The sequence below is a fragment of the Rhinoraja longicauda genome, chromosome 3, assembly GCF_053455715.1.
Source record: "Rhinoraja longicauda isolate Sanriku21f chromosome 3, sRhiLon1.1, whole genome shotgun sequence".
Taxonomy (NCBI): domain Eukaryota; kingdom Metazoa; phylum Chordata; class Chondrichthyes; order Rajiformes; family Arhynchobatidae; genus Rhinoraja; species Rhinoraja longicauda.
In genome coordinates this window covers 8,188,272-8,213,874 of record NC_135955.1, presented here as the reverse complement: position 1 = coordinate 8,213,874, position 25,603 = coordinate 8,188,272, and the positions used below count along the sequence as shown (strand labels likewise).

At 47.7% G+C, this 25,603-nt stretch overlaps 1 protein-coding gene across 20 annotated transcripts in view; it reads right to left on the bottom strand.

Moving 5' to 3' along the window:
- The window catches only part of LOC144611956 (adhesion G protein-coupled receptor L3-like), a 662,323-nt gene that overhangs the window by 449,078 nt on the left and 187,642 nt on the right, over positions 1 to 25,603 (bottom strand). For all 20 annotated transcript variants that reach the window (XM_078431406.1, XM_078431434.1, XM_078431415.1 and 17 more), the window contains exon 3: positions 4,816 to 4,985. In XM_078431406.1, the coding sequence (XP_078287532.1) occupies positions 4,816 to 4,945 (130 nt within the window). In that variant the 5' untranslated portion in view covers positions 4,946 to 4,985. The remainder of the gene's footprint in view (positions 1 to 4,815; positions 4,986 to 25,603) is intronic.

Below are 25,603 nucleotides of genomic sequence, written 5' to 3'. Positions count from 1 at the left end.
GGAGGGGTGACGTTCTCCTTCAGATCTCACTCCTGCAGCACTCTCTGCCACGGCAGATGCTTCAGTCTCAACTGTTCGACAAAGGCGTGAAGATGCCAGAGGCAAGAGGGAACCAGGCCTTCTACCTTTGAGATGGACCTGATAGTGATTAATCAATCGAGGAGGTGCAAAGCTCTCTTTGAAAGCTCTGACAAGATGATTGTTCAACAAAGATTCTTCAACCCCCCCTCCCATTCCCAATCTGACCTTTCTGTCCTGGGCCTCCTCCATTGTCAGAGTGAGGCCCAGCGCAAATTGGAGGAACAGCGTCTCATATTTCGCTTTGGTAGTTTACACCCCAGCGGTGTAAACATTGACTTCTCTAACTTCAGATAGTCCCCGCTTACGAGGAGAAGGCAGGGGAATGGGGTTAGGAGGGAGAGATAGATCAGTCACGATTGAATGGCAGAGTAGACGTGATGGGCCAAATGGCCTAATTCTGCTCCTATACCTTATGACCTTGTGAACTCCCATGTTGGCAAGTAAGGACATAATTGGCCAAGTGGCTTCCTTCTTGTGCGGGATCGAGACAGAGTGTTGTAACAGGCCCTTCGGCCCACCGAGTCTGCGCTGAGCAGTGATCACCCCGTACACTAGCACAATCCCACACACGAGGGGCAATTAACAATGTACAACGGCCAAATAGCGTATGGACCTGCGCGTCATTGGAGGAAACTGGAGCGCCTGGAAGAATCCCACGCGGACACGGGAAGAGCGTACAAACTCCGTACAGACAGCACCCGTAGTCAGGACCGAACCCGGGTCTCTGGCGCTGTGAGGCAGCAACTCTACCGCTGCGCCACCGTGCCGCCCATCAGGGGGTTTCGCTTTGTGATTTAAGTCACAAACGACAACATTTCAATCCCAAAAGTAGCAAAAAGGCAGACAGCCACGCGAATCAATTTCAAGGCATTTCTGTCTGCGATAACATTTAACAACCCTTAAAAAAAAAAAAACAATCTATGAAGCAGCTCGGAAGACAGATTTCCAACAAGCCTCTGCATCTGGGCTCCTGGTTATCTCCTCCCGATGGAAATAAATCATCCAGAATCTCCCTTCGTGACGGCTCTCCCGTGTAAGCGATCTCCATGCCTCTTGCTCTCAGGGTCTCAACAACCCCCTCCCTCCCCCACCGTACAATGGCAGTGGGTGATGATCCAAATTACACTGGGGTGCGGAGGGCCGATCTGGAGGACGGGAATGGCCGCAGTTCATTGCCCTCCCGTGCCCCGAGCCCCACGGGCGGTGATGATCGTCCCCATCGAGCCGCCGACTCATTTACTCGCTTCTCTAGCGCTTCGACGCTCGCAGATCAATCAAATCAATGAAGCTGCTGACTGTGCCTGAAACGCTGGGGCACTGCCCCGCACTGCAACCAATTGCAGGAGAAAGCAGACGTCTGTCAACTGATGATAACGGAGTTTCTTTTATGGGGATCTTTAAAACGAGCTTGAGCATGCAAAACCCAATGTCACTGCAATCGCTAGCACCGTTTGAAGACAAAGACACTGTCATGTTTTCGGTTCCAAGTAAATGAGGTTTCTTCAGACTTTAGATTATTATTTTATTATGGGCTGCTATAATACTCTGTTCACCGCGCGCTTCACCACTCCCCATGCCCATCCCACCCCATTGCTTTATTTATTTCACCTTCCATTTTGAGATTTATGCATCTTTAAACAACGTGGGAGACTGCAGTTCGGCCCATCATTATCCATGCCAACTCCCAGGACAGTCCCTCCCTCAGTTCCAAACTCGAGCATTCTAATTTTCCATTTACCCCGACAATTATCGATAGCGCAGCGGTAGAGTTGCTGCTTTACAGCGAATGCAGTGCCGGAGACTCAGGTTCGATCCTGACTACGGGCGCTGCACTGTAAGGAGTTTGTACGTTCTCCCCGTGACCTGCGTGGGTTTTCTCCGAGATCTTCGGTTTCCTCCCACACTCCAAAGACGTACAGGTATGTAGGTTAATTGGCTGGGTAAATGTAAAAATTGTAAAAAAATTGTCCCTAGTGGGTGTAGGATAGTGTTAATGTACGGGGATCACTGGGCGGCACGGACTTGGAGGGCCGAAAAGGCCTGTTTCCGGCTGTATATATATGATATGATGATATGATGATATCGAAACATATAAGATTATTAAGGGGTTGGCACACGTTCGAGGCAGGAAACATGTTCCCAATGTTGGGGGAGTCCAGAACATGGGGCCACAGTTTAAGAATAAGGGGTAGGCCATTTAGAACGGAGATGAGGAAAAACGTTTGCAGTCAGAGAGTTGTGAATCTGTGGAATTCTCTGCCTCAGAAGGCAGTGGAGGCCAATTCTCTGAATGCATTCAAGAGAGAGCTAGATAGAGCTCTTAAAGATAGCGGAGTCAGGGGGTATGGGGAGAAGGCAGGAACGGGGTACTGATTGAGAATGATCAGCCATGATCACATTGAATGGCAGTGCTGGCTCGAAGGGCCGAATGGCCTCCTCCTGCACCTATCGTCTATTAATTTGCTTTCTCTCACACATGCCCATCAGTTCAGTTTAGTTTAGTTATACAGCACAGAAATAGGCCCTTCGGCCCACCGGGTCCGCACCGACCAGTGATCCGTGCACATTAACACTATCCTACATGCACTGCAGGGGACGATTTACAATTATACCAAGCCAATTAACCTACAAACCTGCACGTCTTTGGAGCGTGGGAGGAAACTGAAGATCTCGGAGGAAACCCACACAGGTCACGGGGAGAACGTACAAACTCCGTACAGACAGCACCCGTAGTCGGGATTGAACCCGGGTCTCCGGTGCTGCAGGCGCAGTAAGGCAGCAACTCTACCGCTGCGCCACCGTGCGAACCCAGGTTTACTGGGACGCTTTTGGAGATCACTATAACTGCCTACAAATTTGAGGGATTACCGTTTCAGATGCGGGTGTGTTGTTTAAAATGTCGGAGGAGGAGGAGGAGGTCTCCACCTCTGTGAAATGGACTCTCTGAGCCGCTGAAACTCAACTCATGGGGATAAGAATACAAGAAAATAAAGTTTATTTAACATTACTGGCAGGAAAAGAAGCAACAATGTCACCACTTGACAAAAAGGGAGATAATTTGAGCTATCGAGCCATTTCAGGTTATTGACTGAAGCAGACAACGGAGTTGCAATCTATCAGGATTTAACATACCATTCTGTAAAGGAGCCTGTAAACAACCTCTAAACATGAAACCCTGGGCAGTGACACTGAGTTGCTGCATCATCCCCCACCATTTTACCTTTACGGCATTCACTAATCAGCCATTCACGCAAAATTCTAAACAGATTATATATGGACTTATAATTTAGGGTCGGCACGTCGGAGCAGCGGTAGAGTTGCTGCCTTACGGCACTTTCAAAGAAACATAGAAAATAGGTGCAGGAGTAGGGCATTCGGCCCTTCGAGCCTGCACCGCCATTCAATATGATCATGGCTGATCATCCAACTCAGTATCCCGTACCTGCCTTCTCTCCATACCCCCTAATCCCTTTAGCCACAAGGGCCACATCTAACTCCCTCTTAAATATAGCCAATGAACTGGCCTCAAGGGGCCAGAGGCGCAGGTTCGATCCCGACTATCATTGCTGTCTGCATGGAGTTTGTACGTTCTCCCCGTGAACACGCGTTTTTTTAATCTGAGATCTTCGGTTTCCTCCCGCACTCCAAAGACGTACAGGTTTGTAGCTTAATTGGCTTGGTGTACGTGTAAATTTTTCGTTTTTTTTTTTAGATTTAGATTTAGAGATACAGCGCAGAAACAGGCCCTTCGGCCCACCGGGTCCGTGCCGCCCAGCGATCCCCGCACACTGACACTATCCTACACCCACTAAGGACAATTTTTTTATTTTATTTTTTACATTTTCCCAGCCAATTAACCTACATACCTGTACGTCTTTGGAGTGTGGGAGGAAACCGAAGATCTCGGAGGAAACCCACGCAGGTCACGGGGAGAACGTACAAACTCCGTACAGACGGCGCCCGTAGTCGGGATCGAACCCGAGTCTCCGGCGCTGCATTCGCCGCAAGGCAGCAACTCTACCGCTGCGCCACCGCGCCGCCCGAGGATGGTGTTAATGTGCGGGGATCGCTGGCCGGCGTGGACTCGGTGGGCCGAAGAAATGCAGTCCGTTTCCGTGCTGTATTACTAAACCAAAACTAAACTAACGAAGGGGAAATTGCACGCGATACCCCTCCCCCCTCTACATCCACGTACGCACACTTGCGGAGGTATCATCGGACAGCAAGAACCATGTCAAACCAGTGCATCTGGATCCCACTGCAGCATTCCAAGTGCCATTCAGTGGAGGTCAATTGATTCGACATGTATTGGGTATCAAATCTGTCCACCTTGAGTTTGTAAAGTCCTGACGCCCCTGGCAACCAAATCCTTGCCCAAAGTCTGCATTCCATTATTGGAAAAATATGCGAAGAGTCTAAACAATAACTGGTGGGGTAGATGGAGCCATTCAACATGGGTGAACAGCTGATTAAAAGTCCACGTGGGGTCTCATTCTGTGCAGAAGTCAAGGAAGGTCACTCTTAACTCAACTGCCTGACCGAGGGATAAATCCTCCAGCAGGGTCGTCTAATCTGTCGGGTCAACGAAGCCAACACTGTGCCATCGCAGATGAAAGTGGGAGACCGGGGACTGATTTGCATTTAAATCTTCGACGTCTCAACGATGCACGCAGCAAAATACCGTCACGTCAGCTGCAAGGGAGCGTGTTGTTTTAAAGCTGCCAAGGAACTTACCGGTTACTGCAGCCGAGCCGACGAGCATGATCAGGAAGCAGTGCGTCCACATGATGATTTTGTGAAGTCCAACTGCACAAGTGCAGGCACGGTTCCCAGGCAACGCCCAGGGTCTACTGCTCCCCAGCATTCTGTCAGTAATTCACGCTCAGCATTCACCGACTGCAGGTCTGCAAAAGAAAAAATTATAAACGGTTGATTAGCTAGATACTGAAACTCTCGTTTGTTTGTTTATTTGTTTGTTCCTGAACTACAGCCACAGCGGCACACGATAGCGTGACAATTTTAGGCCCACCTTACTCACCGTCGTCCCCTTTGGTGCTAATGGAAGAAGTTTCATTGAAATCGGTGTTATATTTTAAAACGTTATTCTCATTTTAAAGTTTAAATCTATCTCCTAGGGAGGGAGGGGGGAGGATAAGGGGGGTTGAGGGGGAAGGGGAGGGAGGGAGGGAGGGAGGGAGGGAGGGAGGGAGGGAGGGAGGGAGGGAGGGAGGGAGGGAGGGAGGGAGGGAGGGAGGGAGGGAGGGAGGGAGGGAGGGAGGGAGGGAGGGAGGGAGGGAGGGAGGGAGGGAGGGAGGGAGGGAGGGAGGGAGGGAGGGAGGGAGGGAGGGAGGGAGGGAGGGAGGGAGGGAGGGAGGGAGGGAGGGAGGGAGGGAGGGAGGGAGGGAGGGAGGGAGGGAGGGAGGGAGGGAGGGAGGGAGGGAGGGAGGGAGGGAGGGAGGGAGGGAGGGAGGGAGGGAGGGAGGGAGGGAGGGAGGGCTGCACCAATGCAGGAGAGGTTTGGACCCAACGGGTCCCCTTGGTCTAGTTTATTTTGTAAAAAGGGCCCAAGAGTCAGCAGCAGGAGAAACATAAGCAGAAGCTTGAAATCAATTGAACTTGAATGGAATACTTTATTGTCATAAGATCATAAGTGATAGGAGTAGAATTTGGCCATTCGGCCCATCAAATCTACTCCGCCATTCCATCTTGGCTGATCTATCTCTCCCTCCTAACCCCATTCTCCTGCCTTCTCCCCATAACCTCTGACACCCGTACACATCAAACCCGTACCAATCAGTTGGTAAGTTCCATCTGGGGTTGGGAGAGGGGGTGAGGGCAATGCCTTGAAATCTGCCACTTGAATGTCCTGCGCTCCAAGGAATAGACGCCTAGCCTGCTCAACCTCTCCCGATAGCTCAGCCCCTCGAGTCCTGGCAACATCCTCGTAAATCTTCACTGTACCCCTTTCCAGCTTCATATCATATCATATCATATCATATATATACAGCCGGAAACAGGCCTTTTCGGCCCACCAAGTCCGTGCCGCCCAGTGATCCCCGTACATTAACACTATCCTACACCCACTAGGGACAATTTTTACATTTGCCCAGCCAATTAACCTACATACCTGTACGTCTTTGGAGTGTGGGAGGAAACCGAAGATCTCGGAGAAAACCCACGCTGGTCACGGGGAGAACGTACAAACTCCTTACAGTGCAGCACCCGTAGTCAGGATCGAACCTGAGTCTCCGGCGCTGCATTCGCTGTAAAGCAGCAACTCTACCGATACAACTGCAACAGAACCTCCCAACTTCTATACTCAATACTCTCCTCGGATGAAGCAAGATTCAGCCCCATGCTAATCTGCTCCTTGGTTGTTGCCATCTGCATCAGGAGACCATCGACCTGAAACATTAAAAATTCCCTTTCTCTCTCTCCCTGCTGTGCATCTCTCACATCATCTGCTTTTGTTCACAATTTCCGAAGCTGTCGGCGATTGCTTTTGTGTGATTGTGAACGTGTAGATTCCAATTAACCTTAAGGCAGGAGGGGAGAGCTATAGTTGGTGCACTAAAGATTTCTCACGGCCATTTCTTCATGGGAGCTTACCAACGTCATAAGGTCATGAGGAATTGGAGTAGCATTAGGCCATAAAGTCTACTCCGCCATTCAATCATGGCTGATCTATCTCTCCCTCCGAACCGCATCCTCCTGCCTTCTCCCCATAACCTCTGACACCTCTATTAATCAAGGATCTATCTATCTCTGCCTTAAATATATCCACTGACTTGACCTCCACAGCCTGCTGTGGCAAAGAATACCACAGATTCACGAAAGAAATTTGTCATCATCTTCCTAAAAGAACGTCCTTTAATTCCGAGGCTATGACCTCTAGTCCTAGACTCTCCCACCAGTGGGAAACATCCTCTCCACGTCCACTCTATTCAAGCCTTTCACTATTCTATATGTTTCAATGAGGTTCCCCCGCATTCTTCTAAACTCCAGCGAGTACAGGCCCAGTGCCGGCAAATGCTCATCATAGGTCAACCTACTCATTCCTGGGATCATTCTTATAAACCTCCTCTGAACCCTCTCCAGAGCCAGCACATCCTTCCACAGAAACGGTGCCCTAAATTGCTCACAATATAATTCAAATGCGGCCTTACCAGTGCCTTGTAGACCCTTAACATGACATCCCTGTTTTTGTATACAAGCCCTCTTGAAATAAATGCTATCATTGAGTTTGCTTTCTTTACTTCAGATGACCTTAATGAAAAACAAACCAGGTCACATGCATTGCACTTGTCAAATTTTGCAATGGCAGATGGCGAATAAATCAACCACTAAAGATGGTTGACTTGGGGCGGCAAAATGGCACAGCAGTAGTTTAGTTTAGTTTAGGGATACAGCGTGGAAACAGGCCCTTCAGCCCATCGAGTCCGCGCCGACCAGCGATCCCTGCACATTAACACGATCCTACGCACACTAGGGACAACTTACAATGATACTAAATCAATTAACCTATACATCTTTGGAGTGTGGGAGGAAACGGGAGCACCTGGAGAAACTCCGTACAAGTCAATGGAGAGAACGTACAAACTCTGTACAGACGACATCAGTAGTCGGGATCGAACCCAGGACCAGGTGAGGCAGCAACTCTACCATTGCGGATCTACCATTAGAAGGATGAGAGGGGATCTTATCGAAACATATACGATTATGAAGGGGGTTGGACACTTTAGAGGCAGGAAACATGTTCCCAATGTTGGGGGAGTCCAGAACCAGGGGCCACAGTTTAAGAGTAAGGGATGGGCCATTTAGAACGGAGATGAGGAAAAACTTTTTCAGTCAGAGAGTTGTAAATCTGTGGAATTCTCTGCCTCAGAAGGCAGTGGAGGCCAATTCTCTGAATGCAGTCAAGAGAGAGCTGGATAGAGCTCTTAACGATAGCGGACTCAGGGGGTATGGGGAGAAGGCAGGAACGGGGTACTGATTGAGAATGATCAGCCATGATCACATTGAATGGTGGTGCTGGCTTGAGGGGCCGAATGGCCTACTCCTGCACCTATTGTCTATTGATATTTGCCACACTCCCTTTCCTCCCTGCGGCCTAACATCACCCGATGAGCCAGTTGCCAAACCATTGGGATTTCTGAATGATAGAATAGCGGATTGTTGGAATTTTCATTGTCGTAGTTTTCACATGTGGTGTTGAAACGTTTTGTTTTTATACCTCTGGTGTTTTATCATTCCTCCCCCTTGAAAGATGTCTACTCCATACACCACAGACCTGTCAAAAGTAATTGATAATTCCCAGGAACGTATCTTAGCAGAAACCTCACAGTATATATATACCCTTGTGAATGCAATGTGGAGGTAGCTTATGGGTCATCTGAAGTACAAGAAAGAGTGCCCCACTCTCTTCTCACTACACCGATCCACGATTTTAAAACACACTAAACTACGCCTTCACAAAGGCAAACACAAATAAAATGAAAGGTTTGAAAACCCCAAACTTAAAAAAAGTAATAATCTAATAACTTGGATATTACCCATTACTTACAATTGTGTGAATCTTTTTGCATTTTTAAATCTGTCCTGTAAAATTAAGTCTCAGAACCCAGCGACTGGTATGTTTCTTTAACCCTGAATTCTTCTGAAATGTGAATGGGGCAACATATTTTCAGATTTATTTTTGAAGGAGACTCAGTCTAATTTTCCGCATTTTCAATTCCGGAATATTGAGAAACATTCAGAAGTAGACACCAACTTGCTCATGAGTGGTCTAGCTTTGATTAATTACCAGCAAAAGGCAATGACTAAATGTGTTACCTACAGTGGTATTTGTAATTTGGCCTAAAATAGTTAATTAATATCGTTTAGATTAGTTTAGAGATACAGCACGGAAACAGGCCCTTCAGCCCACTGAGTCACCGAGTCCGCGCTGGCCAGCGATACCCGCAGACATACTCTATCCACTAGGGGCGCTTTACAATTTTACCAAGCCAATTGACCTACAAACCTGTACGTCTGGAGTGTGGGAGGAAAACTGGAGCTGCTGGAGAAAACCCACGCAGGTCACCGGGAAGAACGTAAAAACTCCGTACAGATTGAAGGTAGACACAAAATGCTGGAGTAACTCAGCGGGTCAGGCAGCATCTCAGGAGAGAAAGGAATGGATGACGCTTCGGGTCGAGACCCTTCTTCAGTCTGAAGAATGGTCTCGACCCGAGACGTCACCCATTCCTTTCTCTCCTGAGATGCTGCCTAACATAATAATAATAATAATAATAATCATAATATTCATTTATTGTCATTGCAACGAGTACAACAAAATTAAAAAATAGCCAATCCTGACGGTGCGTAAAAACATATATGCAATAAATGCAAAAACAAATAAATACAATTATATTAAGTACAAAAGTTTTAACAGTGTTGCCTAGTGCAGAAGGTAGTGTTCAGTTCTCGTATGGCCCTGGGGTAAAAACTGTTCTTAAGTCTGTTTGTTCGGGATTTGATCGACCTGAAACGTCGACCAGAGGGCAGATGAACAAACAGACGGTGGCCGGGGTGGGATGGATCTTTTATTATTTTGCCTGCTCTACTGAGGCAGCGTAGGCTGAACAGGTGCTCCAGGGAGGGCAGTGAGCAGCCGATGATCTTCTGGGCCGTCGTGATGACCCTCTGAAGAGCCTTCCTGTCCTTTTCTGAGCAGCTCTCATACCATGTGGTTATACAGTATGCCAGCACACTCTCGATGGAGCAGCGATAGAAGGACATCATGAGCTTCTCCTGCAGGTTGGTCTTCCTGAGGATCCTCAGGAAGTGGAGTCTCTGCTGTGCCTTCTTCACTGTGGTGATGGTGTTGGTAGACCAGGTAAGATCCTCTGCTGAGTTACTCCAGCATTTTGTGTCTACCTTCAATTTGAACCAGCATCCGCAGTTATTTTACCTACGCAACTCCGTACAGACAGCTACCTTTACTCAGGATCGAGCCCGGGTCTCTGGTGCGTAAGGCATCAACTCTACCGCTGCCCCACCATGCCGCCTCAATTTGCAATTGTACAAATGGTATAGAACAATGCATTGCCCACAAGGACAGATAATGAGCGTTGCACTGCAAGAAAACTGTCCAAGCTCACTTTCATAGAAGCAAATGCGAATGTTAACACCAACAAAACAAAACCTGAAGCAACCTGCACCAACTGTGCAACACTGTCCTCTGACAACTCAGGTCCATGAAAGGACCAGGGAAAATGGAGCCAATTCCCAAATCTCTGGAGTCCCCTCATAATGAAGGCAAACATCAAAGATGAAAATCAACAGAGCCTGAAGTGGGCCAGCACGCCCTTTGGGTCTCAGAGGAAGATTTTGTTTGAAGATCAAAGCCTCCAATCTGGCGTACAGTCCGTGATCTGCCACGTGGCGGCCATCTCTGGAGAGAGCGCAGAAGAGATTTAGGAGGATGTTGCCAGGACCCGAGGGGCTGAGTTATTGGGAGAGGCTGGGCTGGCGTAGGCAATAGACAATAGGTGCAGGAGTAGGCCATTCAGCCCTTCGAGCCAGCACCGCCATTCAATGTGATCATGGCTGATCATCCGCAATCAGTACCCATTTCTTTCTCTCCTGAGATGCTGTCTGACCCGCTGAGTTACTCCAGCATTTTGTGTCTACCTTCAGTCTGTACGGAGTTATTACGTTCTCCCCGTGACCTGCGTGGGTTTTCTCCAGCAGCTCCGGTTTTCCCCCCACACTCCAGACGTACAGGTTTGTAGGTTAATTGGCTTGGTAAAATTGTAAAGCGCCCCTAGTGGATAGAGTATGTCTGCGGGTATCGCTGGTCAGCTCGGCATATGGAGATGCAGGGAATGGAGGAATATGGATTATGTGCAGGTAGATAGGAGTTGCTCTCGGCGTTATGTTCGGCACAGACAATGTGGGCCGAAGGGCCAGTTCTTGGGCTGCATTGTTCTATGTTTATCCCTCGGAGAGTAAAAGACTGAGGGGTGACCTTATGGAGGTGTATAAAATCACGAAGGGCACAGATAGAATGGATGCACACAGTCTCTTTCCTCGTGTAGAGGAATTGAGAATTTGAGGTCAAAGATTGAAGGCAAGGGGAAAAAGGAACATGATGGAGAACTATTTTATTTTACACACAGAGTGTGGAGTGCATGTGGCATGAGCTGTCAGAGAAAGTGGTTGAAGCAGGTATGATAACAATAGTTAAAAGGCATTTGAACAAGTTCATGGATAGGAAATGCTGAGAATGATGTGGGTCAAACGGGACAAGTTTAGTTGGACTATCTTTGGATCTCATGGATGAGTTGGGCCTAGTTCTGTGGTAGATGATTTTATAACTGCACGCGTGTAAACCTCAGGCACATGGACCTTGCAGGGCAGGCATCACCTAAAAACATTACAGAAGCAACATCATTGATATTTTCCATACAAAAATCTTCCAAATCCACTAACAAGGTAAGTGAACCAATTTATTCACAAAATGCTGGAGTAACTCAGCAGGTCAGGCAGCATCTCAGGAGAGAAGGAATGGGCAACATTTCGGGTCGAGACCCTTCTTCAGAGCTCTCTCGCTGCTCCCCCCCCGCGTCAGAGACTCAGGTTCGATCCTGACTACGGGCGCCGTCTGTACGGAGTTTGTACGTTCTCCCCGTGACCTGCGTGGGTTTTCTCCGAGATCTTCGGTTTCCTCCCACACTCCAAAGACGTATAGGTATGTAGGTTAATTGTCTGGGCAAATGTAAAAATTGTCCCTAGTGGGTGTGTTAATGTGCGGGGATCGCTGGGCGGCGCGGACCTGGTGGGCCGAAGGGCCTGTTTCTGCACTGTATCTCTAAATCTAAAAATTTGAACCAATGCCAACATTGTTTCCTAAGTTAACATCCCAAGATAGCAGGTATCACAAAATGCTGGAGTAACTCAGCAGGTCAGGCAGCATCTCAGGAGAGAGGGAACATCCCAAGATAGCAGGTCCCAACTGCACTTTGTTTTTATGCTTGGCGTTGAGCTCCCAAAACTGACACCATTCTGGTGTTTCCTCAAAACATAGAGTTACCGGCGGGCAGAGGAAATGAGCTTGGGATGTTCTCAAAGCCTTCTTGAGGAAGGGCAGCACAGTGGCACAGCGGTAGAGTTGCCGCCTTACAGCGCCAGAGAGCCGGGTTCGATCCTGACTACGGGTGCTGTCTGTATGGAGTTTGTACGTTCTCCCTGTGACCTGCGTGAGTTTTCTCCGAGAACTTCGGTTTCCTCCCAAACTCTAAGTACGTTCAGGTTTGTAGGTTGATCGGCTTGGTATAAATGTAAATTGTTCCTAGTCTGTGTAGGGTAGTGTTAATGCGCGGAGATCGCTGGTCGGTGTGGACTTGGTGGGCTGAAGGGCCTGTTTCTGCACTGTATCTCTAACCTAAACTAATCTAAGTGCAACATCTTACAGGAATCTTTAGCCCACAAGATGGATGGGCAGTTTGGGAATTGGCTCAAACGAGCAAGGGTGCATTCAGGATGGTATCGAGAACCTCACTCCTTTCACTGAAAGCTAACAGAAGTTCAGTGTGAACAATGGAAGAGTTACTCCAGCATTTTGTGATATCTCCTGGTATGTAGGTTAATTGGCTGGGTAAATGTAAAAATTGTCCCTAGTGGGTGTAGGATAGTGTTAATGTACGGGGATCACTGGGCGGCACGGACTTGGAGGGCCGAAAAGGCCTGTTTCCGGCTGTATATATATGATATGATGATATCTCCTGAGGGCGTGCAGCGTAGGTTCACTAGGTTAATTCCCGGAATGGCGGGACTGTCGTATGTTGAAAGGCTGGAGCAATTAGGCTTGTACACACTGGAATTTAGAAGGATGAGGGGGGATCTTATTGAAACATATAAGATAATTAGGGGATTGGACACATTAGAGGCAGGAAACATGTTCCCAATGTTGGGGGAGTCCAGAACAAGGGGCCACAGTTTAAGAATAAGGGGTAGGCCATTTAGAACGGAGATGAGGAAGAACTTTTTCAGTCAGAGAGTGGTGAAGGTGTGGAATTCTCTGCCTCAGAAGGCAGTGGAGGCCAGTTCGTTGGATGCTTTCAAGAGAGAGCTGGATAGAGCTCTTAAGGATAGCGGAGTGAGGGGGTATGGGGAGAAGGCAGGAACGGGGTACTGATTGAGAGGGATCAGCCATGATCGCATTGAATGGCGGTGCTGGCTCGAAGGGCTGAATGGCCTCCTCCTGCACCTATTGTCTGTTGTCTATCGAGATGCTGCCTGACCTGCTGAGTTACTCCAGCATTTTGTGATCGCCCCCCTGACATCAGTCTGAAGAAGGGTCTCGACCCGAAACGTCACCCATTCCTTCTCTCCTGAGATGCTGCCTGACCTGCTGAGTTACTCCAGCATTTTGTGAATGGAAGAAGCACAAGTGCATTAGCCATCTGTGGAGTCAAGCACAATCACGGATGAGACCCCAATCACTCCCTCTTCTCCCCTCTCCCATCAGGTAAGAGGCACAGAAGTGTGAAAACGCACACCTCCAGATTCGGGAAGAGTTTCATTCCAGCTGTTATCAGGCAACTGAACCATCCTATCACCAACCAGACAGCAGTCCTGAGCTGCCATCTACCTCATTGGAGACCCTTGGACTATCTTTATCCAGACTTTACTGGACTATAATTTGCACTGAACATTATTCCCTGCATCCTGCATCGGTACAATGCGGACAATTCGATTGTAATCATGTCTGGTCTCTCTGCTGACAGGATCACAAGCAACGACAAAAAGAAATTCACTGACCCTCTGCATGTTACAGTAAACTAAATTAAACTGCAGCTCACATGTCACCACACACAAGGGAAACCAGTCAATGAAGGGGAAGCATCATCTTCAACCCACAAGGCAGGGACAGCCCGAGAGGAGAAAGATATTAAACTCATAAAAACATTAAACATTACAAAAACATAGGCTGGTGGAGATACAGCTAGGGTGAGACCCTAATCTGACCTACTCTTTCACAAACCCAACAAAGGCCCAGTAGTCACCTCCCCTCACTTCATGTTGTACAATTACAGGTCCACCCATCAATTTTCCAGCACCCTTGTGTATATCAATCCCCTAGGGGGATTGATCCATGCCTGACTTTCATATTATTCACAAAATGCTGGAGTAACTCAGCAGGTCAGGCAGCATCTCAGGAGAGAAGGAATGGGCGACGTTTCGGGTCGAGACCCTTCTTCAGACTGATGTCAGGGGGGCGGGACAAAGGAAGGATATAGGTGGAGACAGGAAGACAGAGGGAGATCTGGGAAGGGGGAGGGGAAGAGAGGGACAGAGGAACTATCTAAAGTTGGAGAAGTCGATGTTCATACCACTGGGCTGCAAACTGCCCAGGCGAAATATGAGGTGCTGTTCCTCCAATTTCCGGTGGGCCTCACTATGGCACTGGAGGAGGCCCATGACAGAAAGGTCAGACTGGGAATGGGAGGGGGAGTTGAAGTGCTCAGCCACCTGGAGATCAGTTTGGTTAATGCGGACCGAGCGCAGGTGTTGAGCAAAGCGATCGCCGAGCCTGGGCTTGGTTTCGCCGATGTAAATAAGTTGACATCTAGAGCAGCGGTTGCAATAGATGAGGTTGGAGGAGGTGCAGGTGAACCTCTGTCTCACCTGGAAAGACTGTTTGGGTCCTTTGATGGAGTTGAGGGGGGAGGTAAAGGGACAGGTGTTGCATCTCGGAATGATCCATGCCTGACTTTCGTATTGCTGACCTGATCTATGATCCATGCCTGATTTTTGTAGTGTATTCTGTAGTGTGCTGCTGATTAAATTCTTTTCACTTTGTGACCATGATGTGTGCCATGCAGAGGTTTCCTCACTTGATCTCTGCATTGTATTTGTAATAAAACGTTTATATAGAAGTTAAACGATTTTAATCAGCAGCATAATACAGGTAACACTACAAAAAAAATCAGGCATGGACCATACATCAGGTCAGCAATAAGAAAGTCAGGCATGGATCAATCCGTCTAGGGGATTGATCTACACCTTGGTTCCAGGAGCCTTTCTGGATGAACCGTTTTGCCAGACCAACAGAGGTCACAGGCCTTCGAGAGGAGTTCAATGGTCCTGGACAGGTCCATACTAGGCAGACGAGGGGCTGAGACCTCGTCGGGCAATGGGAACAGATCTGCCGGCTCTGGCTGTACCAGAGTTCCAGAACCTCAGCCGTAAAGGGGGCAAACTCAACCCGTCGATCAGTGCGGAAGTCCCGATGAGGTTGAGATCGGCCGCCTCACCCACATTTTCGGGGGGGGACTTCTGGGTCGGGGGGGGGGGTGATTTCAAGTGCGCTCTTGTAATTTTATCTAGATTTAAGGAGGTGCCTTTCCACCGGTTGCTGGGAAATCAGTGGTGGATCTCTGTAAGATTTTTAATCATCCTCTAGCACGGTGGCGCAGCGGTAGAGTTGCTGCCTTACAGCGAATGCAGCGCTGGAGACTCAAGTTCGATCCTGACTACGGGCGCCGTCTGTACGGAGTTTGTACGTTCTCCCCGTGACCTGCGTGGGTTTTCTCCAAGACCTTCGGTTTCCCCCCACACTCCAAAGACGTGCAGGTATGTAGGTTAATTGACTGGGTAAATGTAAAAATTGTCCCTAGTGTGTGTAGGATAGTGTTAATGTGCGGGGATCGCTGGGCGGCGCGGACTCGGTGGGCCGAAGGGCCTGTTTCCGCGCTGTGTCTCTAAATCTCACATTTCCATGCTGGCAATAAGCAGACCAAGCGAGCTCTCACAATCATCACTTGAAAAATGATGCAATTTTGTAAGTCAAGTCCTGACTGAACACTTCACCCATCGATCTGCACATCGCACAGCCCATGTGAAGAAATTGCAAAATTACAATTGACCTGGTTTTCTGAGCTGCAACATGAATCACATCAATTTACAGAAGAGTTATCTTGCACAGTGACCTCTGAGCTGAATTCCCAGCTGTGGCTGGCAGCAGCGGCCTCACCATCAACACCAAGAACCTCGGCAGCCTTGAACTACTATCGACCTCGTTGCTGACCCTCGGACTATCTCAGATCGGACTTTACTAGCTTTACCTTGCAGTAAACGTTATTCCCTTATCATGTATCTATATACACTGTAAGTGGCTCGACTGTAATCATGTGTTGTCTTTCCGCCAACTGGGTAGCACGCAACAGAAGCTTTACACCAAACCTCGGTACACGTGACCATAAGCTAAACTGAAAGTGATCTGTTGAGGCAGGTACTATCACAATGTTTAATAAACATTTAGACTGGTACGTGGATAGGACAGGTTCGGCGGGATATGGGACAAATGCAGGCATGTGGGGCGAGTTTAGATGGGACATGTTGGCCGGTGTGGGCAAGTTGGGCCGAAGGGCCTGTTTCCACGCTGTGAGATTCTATGACTCTAGAACACCTCCCTTGTTGATCGTGGAAGCCAAGCGCTGGAGTAGAGGCAATATGACACCTGCAGGCTCGGCATAATGAAAATTAAAAAGATATCCGATTATTTATTTCAAGATTATCATGTACGGATAACTAGATGGCCGTGGACCTTAAAAAATAATGACAGCCTAATTTCACAGATGAATAGACCTTTTGATTTATTTTTAGGATATTCCATGCATGCCAGTTTGAGGACATTACTAAAAGTGAGCAAACTGAAATATTGTATAAAAATAAAGAAGGGCTTCCATTTATCGAGGTTGCAAGGACATTTGTAGGTCCCAAGATGTTTCCCAGTCAATGACATACACTGTAAAACATGGCCATTCTTGAAGAGCAATATGCCAGACAATTGGGAGGCACAAGGAACTGCAGGAGCAGGAAAGTTGCACAGAACACAAAATACTGGGGTAATTCAATGACTCGGGCAGCATTTCTGGAGGACATTGATAGGTCATGTTTCGAGTTGAGATCCTCCTCCAGTTTGAAGAAGGAACCCAACTTAAAATGGCACCTATCCAAGTCGTCCAGAGATGCTCCCTGACCCCAGGAGTTCCTCCAGTTCTTCGTGGTCTACCCCAGACGTTGCGGGTCGACACAAAATGCTGGAGCAACTCCGAAGGTCAGGCAGCATCTCTGGAGAAAAAGAATAGGTCTCGTTTCGTGTCGGAATCTTTCTTCAACCAGAAACATCACCTATACTCGTTCTCCAGAGATGCTGCATAACCCACTGAATTACAATAGACAATAGACAATAGACAATAGGTGCAGGAGTAGGCCATTCAGCCCTTCGAGCCAGCACCGCCATTCAATGCGATCATGGCTGATCACTCTCAATCAGTACCCCGTTCCTGCCTTCTCCCCATACCCCCTCACTCCGCTATCCTTAAGAGCTCTATCCAGCTCTCTCTTGAAAGCATCCAACGAACTGGCCTCCACTGCCTTCTGAGGCAGAGAATTCCACACCTTCACCACTCTCTGACTGAAGAAGTTCTTCCTCATCTCCGTTCTAAATGGCCTACCCCTTATTCTTAAACTGTGGCCCCTTGTTCTGGACTCCCCCAACATTGGGAACATGTTTCCTGCCTCTAATGTGTCCAATCCCCTAATTATCTTATATGTTTCAATAAGATCTCCAGCATATTGTGGCTATCTCCTGTATAAACGAGCATCTTCAGTTCGTTCCTACACAAGCTTTGTGGGTAGCACTGTCTCACTGTGCCAGTAACGGTAGCGCAGCGGTAGAGTTGCTGCTTTACAGCGAATGCAGCGCCGGAGACACAGGTTCGATCCTGACTACGGGTGCTGCACTGTAAGGAGTTTGTACGTTCTCCCCGTGACCTGCGTGGGTTTTCTCCGAGATCTTCGGTTTCCTCCCACACTCCAAAGACGTACAGGTATGTAGGTTAATTGGCTGGGTAAATGTAAAAATTGTCCCTAGTGGGTGTAGGATAGTGTTAATGTACGGGGATCACTGGGCGGCACGGACTTGGAGGGCCGAAAAGGCCTGTTTCCGGCTGTAGATATATGATGATATGATAAGATAAATGATCAGTTGGAGCATTGTTAGCAATAAAATTTGAAAAATAAATTTGGGGTGGGACTGTTTAGAAATATTTTCGCTGCTCTGAGCAAAATGTTTACCTGGCTTTGATCCTGACTACGGGTGCTGTCTGTGCAGAGTTTCTACGTTCTCCCCATAGGTTTCCTCCGGGTGCTCCGGTTTCCTCCCACACTCTAAACACATCAACTGCGAGGGCTAATTGGATTGGTAAAATTGTAAGTTGGCTGTGGTGTGTAGCAAGGTTAGTGCTAGTGTATCTGGTAGATCAACAAGCACCAGACTTGTGTACAGCCAACGCAAGGTTTGTCAGCACTGGGCCTGTACTCGCTGGAGTTTGGAAGAATGAAGGGGGGGGACCTCATTGAAACGTACAGAATAGTGAAAGACTTGGATGGAGTGGATGTGGAGAGGACATTTCCACTAGTGGGAGAGTCTGGGACCAGAGGTCGGAGCCTCAGAATTAAAGGACGTTCCTTTCGGAAGAAGATGAGGAGGAATTTCTTTAGCCCGAGAGTTGTAAATCTGTGGAATTCTTTGCCGCAGAAGGCTGTGGAGGCCAAGTCAGTGGATATTTTTAAGGCAGAGATAAATAGATTATTGATTAGTACAGGTGTCAGAGGTGATGGGGAGAAGGCAGGAGAATAGGGTTAGGAGGGAGAAATAGATCAGCCAGGATTGAAGGGTGGAATAGACTTGATGGGTCGAATGGCCTAATTCTACACCTATTCCTTAATACCTTACAGACAGGCGAGCATTTGGGGGACGAGTGGGATAGATTTCATGCCTGCTGTAGAGTTCCAAGTATATTTGGGGATGGCACAGTGGCGCAGCAGTAGACTTGCTGCCTTACAGTGCCAGAGATCCAGGTTCCAAAAGGACACAGTACTGGAGTAACATCAGCACTCTTCTTCACACTGATTGGGGTTGGGGGGGGGGGGGGAGGGAGAGGTGAGAAAGCTGGAAGAGAGGAGGGACAGGGCAAAGCCTGGCAAGTGATAGGTGGATACAGGCGAGGACGGGTTTTGAATACACTGATGGTTGGACAAAGGCCAGGGGTGAACATAGATCAGGGCACAGTGACGTTCAGGTACGTAAAGACATACAGGTTTTTGTAGGTTAATTGCCTTCAGGAAAAAATTGTGCTGACCCTAGTGTGTAGGATAATACTAGCGTGCGGGGATCGCTGGTCAGTATTGACCCGATGGGCCGAAGGGCCTGTTTCTGCGCTGTATCTCTAAAGTCTAAAAAGGCTAAAGTGGTGAGATAAGGAAAGAACAGTTGTGAATTGATCAAATTATCAGTTACAAAGTAAGCTAGTTTGGCTTGTGTGGAAAGATTTACCACCCATCTATATACCAAAACTCTCGTTTGTTATCTTGTTTGTGACTGAACTTCAGCCAAAACGGTACGCGATAGCACAACAATTTTAGGCCCACCTTACTCACCATTGTCACTTTAGTGATAATGCAAGTAGTTTTATTGAACTCGGTGTTATATTTTTAATCACAAAATGCTGGAGTAACTCAGCAGGTCAGGCAGCATCTCGGGAGAGAAGGAATGGGTGACGTTTCGGGTCGAGACCCTTCTTCAGACTGATGTATTTTTATAGTTATATTTTTAAAGTTATTTCACATTTTAAAGTTTAAAAGGAGGGGAGGGGGAGGGGGGAAGGGAGGAGTGGGGGAGAAGGGAGAGGGGAGGGGGGGGGTTTGAGGAGAGAGGGGAGGGGGGGAGGACATGGTGCTGCACCAATGCAGGAGAGGTTTGGGCCCAACGGGTCTACTTTGTCTAGTAACAAATAAAGACCATGCTTTACCATTGCGACAGGCTTGCGGATGTGTTACTTGGTAACCAGTGATTATGTTCGGCATTGCAAATCCTGCGGTTCTCATTTAGAACTGAACCAGCAGGGAACTCGAGGTCTTAGGAGAAGACGCGATGAAATTAAGATTACGATAAGTAAGGAGAAAACCAAATGTAAGCACATCATCGAAGCCCATTGTCGCTCTTACCATTTGGAGCAGAGAAAACCGGGGGGGGGGGGGATTCAATAGGCCAGGAAGCATCGAAGGGCCGAATGGCCTACTCCTGCACCTATTTTCTATCCCTGGATAAATGTACAATTATCACTTCACCTGTCAGCAGAACTGGTGAGCATGACCAATGTTTTCCTTGCACTTCAAATTTCCACTGAGTGTTATATTTTCCTTTTGGATAAATGTCGGGCGCCCATTGTCAGACAACAGATCCCTGCCAGTCAGGGCTGCTCAGCAGTACTTAAGGGGACATTAGGCCACAATTGTAGTACAAACAGAATTTTGAGTGCTCAGAAACAGCAATATAGCAAGGTGCTAGAAGCCATTAAGTGCCCCTAATGCTTGGTTCTAATGCGTTTCTGTCTTCACATGTAACTGTCAAATTGTTAGAGGCATCTTGTTTCAAAGCAGCAAGATAAAATCGAGCATCAGCTGTGGACACTTGCCTCTCAGCTAAAAGACTAATTTGATTTAGTTTACGATTGTCACGAGTACCCACGGCTTGGTGCAGCCAAGGCCAAGTCTCTGCGGGAGAGGACCACTCTAGGGTCCTTCTGCTGCGGGGCAGTGGAGGCCGTGGTCCGATGAATGGAGCCCTACAAGCACAAGGAAGCTGAGATTCCCCCTCTCCCCCCCCTTCCCCCCTCCCCCCCCCCCCCCCAAATGCAGGAGCTTGATCGCCCCGACGAGGAAGGCCCGCCGCCGGCTACGGGAGTCAAGATCGTCCCATCAACGGAAGGTTAGGGGCCCCCGACCGCTGGAGGACAAAGAAGGGAAGAGATAGAGCTCTTAAGGATAGCGGAGTCAGGGGGTATGGGGAGAAGGCAGGAACGGGGTACTGATTGAGAATGATCAGCCATGATCACATTGAATGGCGGTCGGTGCTGGTTCGCAGAGCCGAATGGCCTCCTCCTGCACCTATTGTCTATTGAATGTGGAGGAGTCACTGTGGTGGATGTTCGTGGCAAAATATATTTTGTGCGTCCTGTTGCTTTTTATTGGCATGACTACGGCAAATGATGTTCCTCGTATGTTGAAAATAACAAACTTGGCTAATAAAGTATGATTATGATTATGATATGATTATGATGAATACGATCCTCAAACAAGGAGAGGGATATCAACCCATTAGGATCACGCGAGTTGTCAGCGTGCTTGGTGTGGGGATAGGTTGGGAATAATACCGAATATAACACGAATGAATGTGTCAACTCTGAGGTTGTTTGGAAGGTTCTCTGCACTGTCCTTGCTTTGTATATTTTTTTGAATTCTGAACGACGTTTATTTTTGGAAAGAAGACCTTTTGTCGTCAAGGGAAAGACGAGACAATACAATACAATACAATACAATATATCTTTATTGTCATTGCACCCAGGGGTACAACGAGATTGGGAATGCGCCTCCCATACGATGCAATAATTTAAGTAATTAACAGCAACCCAACGAAACAAAACAATTGTAACAGTTTTTATACAGGGTAAAGTGCAAGTTGATCTATGCGTTGTGGCCATCCGGCTCAGACATGATTACAATGAACCAATATAGCATTACAATGAAGCCATTCACAGTGCACAGATAAAGATGAGAGCAAATTCAGGACCACCACACAAACTAACCTCTCTTCCATTGACTCCATCTACAACCAACGCTGCCTCGGCAAAGCCACCAGCAGAATCAAGGAGGAGTCTCACCACAGTGACGCCCTCTTCTCTCCTCTCCCATCAGGCAAGAGGTACAGAAGTATGAGAAAGCACACCTCCAGATTCAGGGGCAGTTTTTTCCCCAGCTGTTATCAGGCAACTGAACCACCTTATCAAAAATTAGCAGTCCCGAGCTACTATCTACCTCAATGGAGACCCTCGGACTATCTTTAATCGGACTTTATCTTGCGTTAAACGTTATTCCCTTTATCACGTAACTATGCACTGTGAACGGTATCACAAAGTGCTGGAGTAACTCAGCAGGTCAGGCAGCATCTCTGGAGAGAAGGAATGGGTGACGTTTCGGGTCGAGACCCTTCTTCAGACTGATGTCGGGGGGGTGGGACAAAGAAAGGATATAGGTGGAGACAGGAAGATAGAGTCAAGTCAAGTCAAGTCAATTTTATTTGTATAGCACATTTAAAAACAACCCACGTTGACCAAAGTGCTGTACATTTGATTAGGTTCCAATAGAAAAAAAATGAAAACATACAGTAGCACGCAAAAAGTTCTTCCTCATCTCCGTTCTAAATGGCCTACCCCTTATTCTTAAACTGTGGCCCCTTGTTCTGGACTCCCCCAATATTGGGAACATGTTTCCTGCCTCTAATGTGTCCAATCCCCTAATTTTCTTATATATTTCAATAAGATCCCCCCTCATCCTTCTAAATTCCAGTGTATACAAGCCTAATTGCTCCAGCCTTGCAGGGAAAAGTGCCTGGGGAGGGGGTGGTTTGGGTAGGAAGGGACGAGTGGACCAGGGAGTTACGGAGGGAACGGTCTCTGTGGAAAGCTTTCCTGACATCAGCCTGAAGAAGGGTCTCGACCCGAAACGTCAACCATTCCTTCTCTCCAGAGATGCTGCCTGACCTGCTGAGTCACTCCAGCATTTTGTGATACCTTCAATTTGCACCAGCATCTGCAGTTATATTCCTATACACAGTGGACGACTCGATTGTAATCCTGTATAGCCGTTCCGCTGTCCAGTTAGCTCACAACCTAAAGCTTTTCATTGTATCTCGGTACATGTGACAATAATCTAAACTAAAAGAGCTTTGTGAGATTAGAGGTTCCTAAAGGGAGAGGTTGCCTTTCAAAAGGCAAAATTGGAACGGGATCCACTCGTGTCCATCAAATGGATGCTGAAGATCCCATATTACCTCAAAGACCTGGGGATTATTGCCCCCGTGTCCATCAGCTACCTGACCCAAAACGTCTCCCAGAGTCTGAAGAAGGGTCCCGACTCGAAACGTCTCCCATCTTTTCTGGCCAGAGATGCTGAGTTATTCCAGCACTCTGCGTCTACTCCACGATCAGACACAGCTGTTGGGGGAAGCTTGGCAAGTTCAATTTGTCCGACGCTCCGAACAAAAGTGACCGCACTCCCCGAGCAGGTCATCAGCGGCAAACTGTTTGCGATGTTCTGAACGCAGATAAAAGGCGCTGAAAACCCTGAGACTTTTATTTCGATTCAATAATGTGGTGACGGGTAGCTCCTTTGTTGAGCTGTCCATAAAAGGTCAAGCACTGTGCATGATGGCAAGGTACCCGGTCAGCGCAACACTGGCTCCGGGTACTAACTTGTCCCGCTCTACTTTGTCGGCTTTAACCAAAATTGCCAAGGTCCATTGTTTGTAATCACAACCCCAAATTCAGATTTTAAATATGCATAATCGGTGATAAAAGTGGCTTCGCAGAAAGGCGTTAAAAGAATAGCAATTAACATTCAGGCCGCAGGAGAGGCAATTAACAGAAATGAAAGGTTATCCACAATTACAAGGGTCATGTCAAAGTTTTAATTTAGTTTTTAGTCACGCATACCCAGGTACATTGAAAAGCTTTTGGTGCGTGTGGAAAGACAATACATGAGCCATTCACAGTGTACAGATACATGATTAAGGGAATAACGTGAATAATGTTTAGTCCAAGATAAAGCCAGTTAAGTCTGATCCAGGGTAGTCCAAGGGACTCCAATGTGGTAGATAGCAGTTTAGGCAGTAGTTTTAGACAGTAGCTAATCTACTGTATCCATTGTTCAAGATGTGGACATCGGCGAGACCAAACGTAGACTGGGCGATCGCTTCACGGAACACCTTCGCTCAGTGCCCCTGGACCTACCAGATCTCCCAGTTGCTAAACACTTTGATTCCCCCTCCCATTCCCAGACCTTTCTGACCTAGGTCTCCTCCATTGTCAAAGTGAGGCTACACACAAATTGGAGGAACAGCATCTCATTTTTCACTTGGAGCAGCTCACAGCCCAGAGGACAGGGACAAAATGTGGTGTAACTCAGCGGGACAGGCGACATCTCTGGAGAGAAGGAATGGGTGACGTTTCGGGTCGCGACCCATCTTTAGACCTATGTGTCTGTCTTTGGCTTAAACCAGCATCTGCAGTTCCGTCCTACACATTACCGCCCAGTGGTATAAATATTGATGTCTCTCACGTCAAGTAACCCCTGCATTCCCTCTCTCTCTATCCCTCCCCCACCCAAGTTGCACCAGCTTCTCGTTACACCCAACAAACAGATAACAATGGCCTGTTTCCTTTATCATCGTCACTTTTTTGCATTTCTTCTATTCATTGTTCCTTATCTCTCGACATCATTGTCCATCTATAATCTCTTACTTCCCTTATCCCTAACCAGTCTGAACAAGGGTCTCGACCCGAAACGTCACCCATTCCTTCTCTCCAGACATGCTGCCTGTCCCGCTGAGTTACTCCAGCATTTTTGTGTCTACCTGCAGGAGTTTTGGGACTGCTCTCTGGTTGTTGGTGGGATGGTTGAATTGCCTGCCAATAGCCCCGAGGTCAATATGCACTCTCACCGCGAAGAAGGGTCTCGACCCGAAACGTCGCCCATTCCTTCTCTCCTGAGATGCTGCCTGACCTGCTGAGTTACTCCAGCATTTTGTGAAATAAATGCCTATAATCTAAAAGGTCAAGATGCTCAGGAAGTAATGCGAAGGAGTTTCAAAAGAAAGTGATGTTGCTCTGATGGAAGATGAGCAAAACTTAAATGCCACAGGTGGAGAAGAAATGAAGGCGAGGAGAGACGAGATTTAAATTGAATGGAAGAAGAAATGAAGGGGAGGTGAGAGAAATAATTTCTCTGGTGGGCAAATCTCTCAATCCTGAATAATTCTCCATGAATGAGCACTCAAAGAGCAGGGCAAGGGGAATTAATCCAGTCCACTTTGCCTGTGTTCTGTCCTGTAAAAACTCTTTGAAACAGTACAAGACACGAACTTCGATTTGCCACTTGACGTGAAGTATTTTGCACAGGTCGGTCATGTGGAAGTTGTTAAGCTGTCAGCCACGTCTGCAGTACACTGTCCATCTCTCGCACGAATAGAGTAAGTGGGCATGACAGCAGCACCATGTACCTCCAGCCTGGTCTTTAGGCAGATTCCTCCTTCGCTTCTACACTTTACTTATTAAGTCATTCAAAAGCAGGGCTTGCTTTTGGTATCCCGTAGTTGACTTGGCCCTCAATCTGACAATGTGCACTTTAACCACATGTGATTTTTTTTCCATTACAAATCTCAAATTGTGGAGTACAGAGGCAACTAAAGCAATGATGGGTCTTTGTCCCAAACTTCATGGAGGGCACTGTATGTGAACCTGCCCACTGCCAAAAGCCTCTCACCACGTGCACAGATTTTGCCTCATACGAACGTCCCCAGCAACTATACAGTTTTACATACAGTTCAGTGAAAGTATTATTATACAAAAGC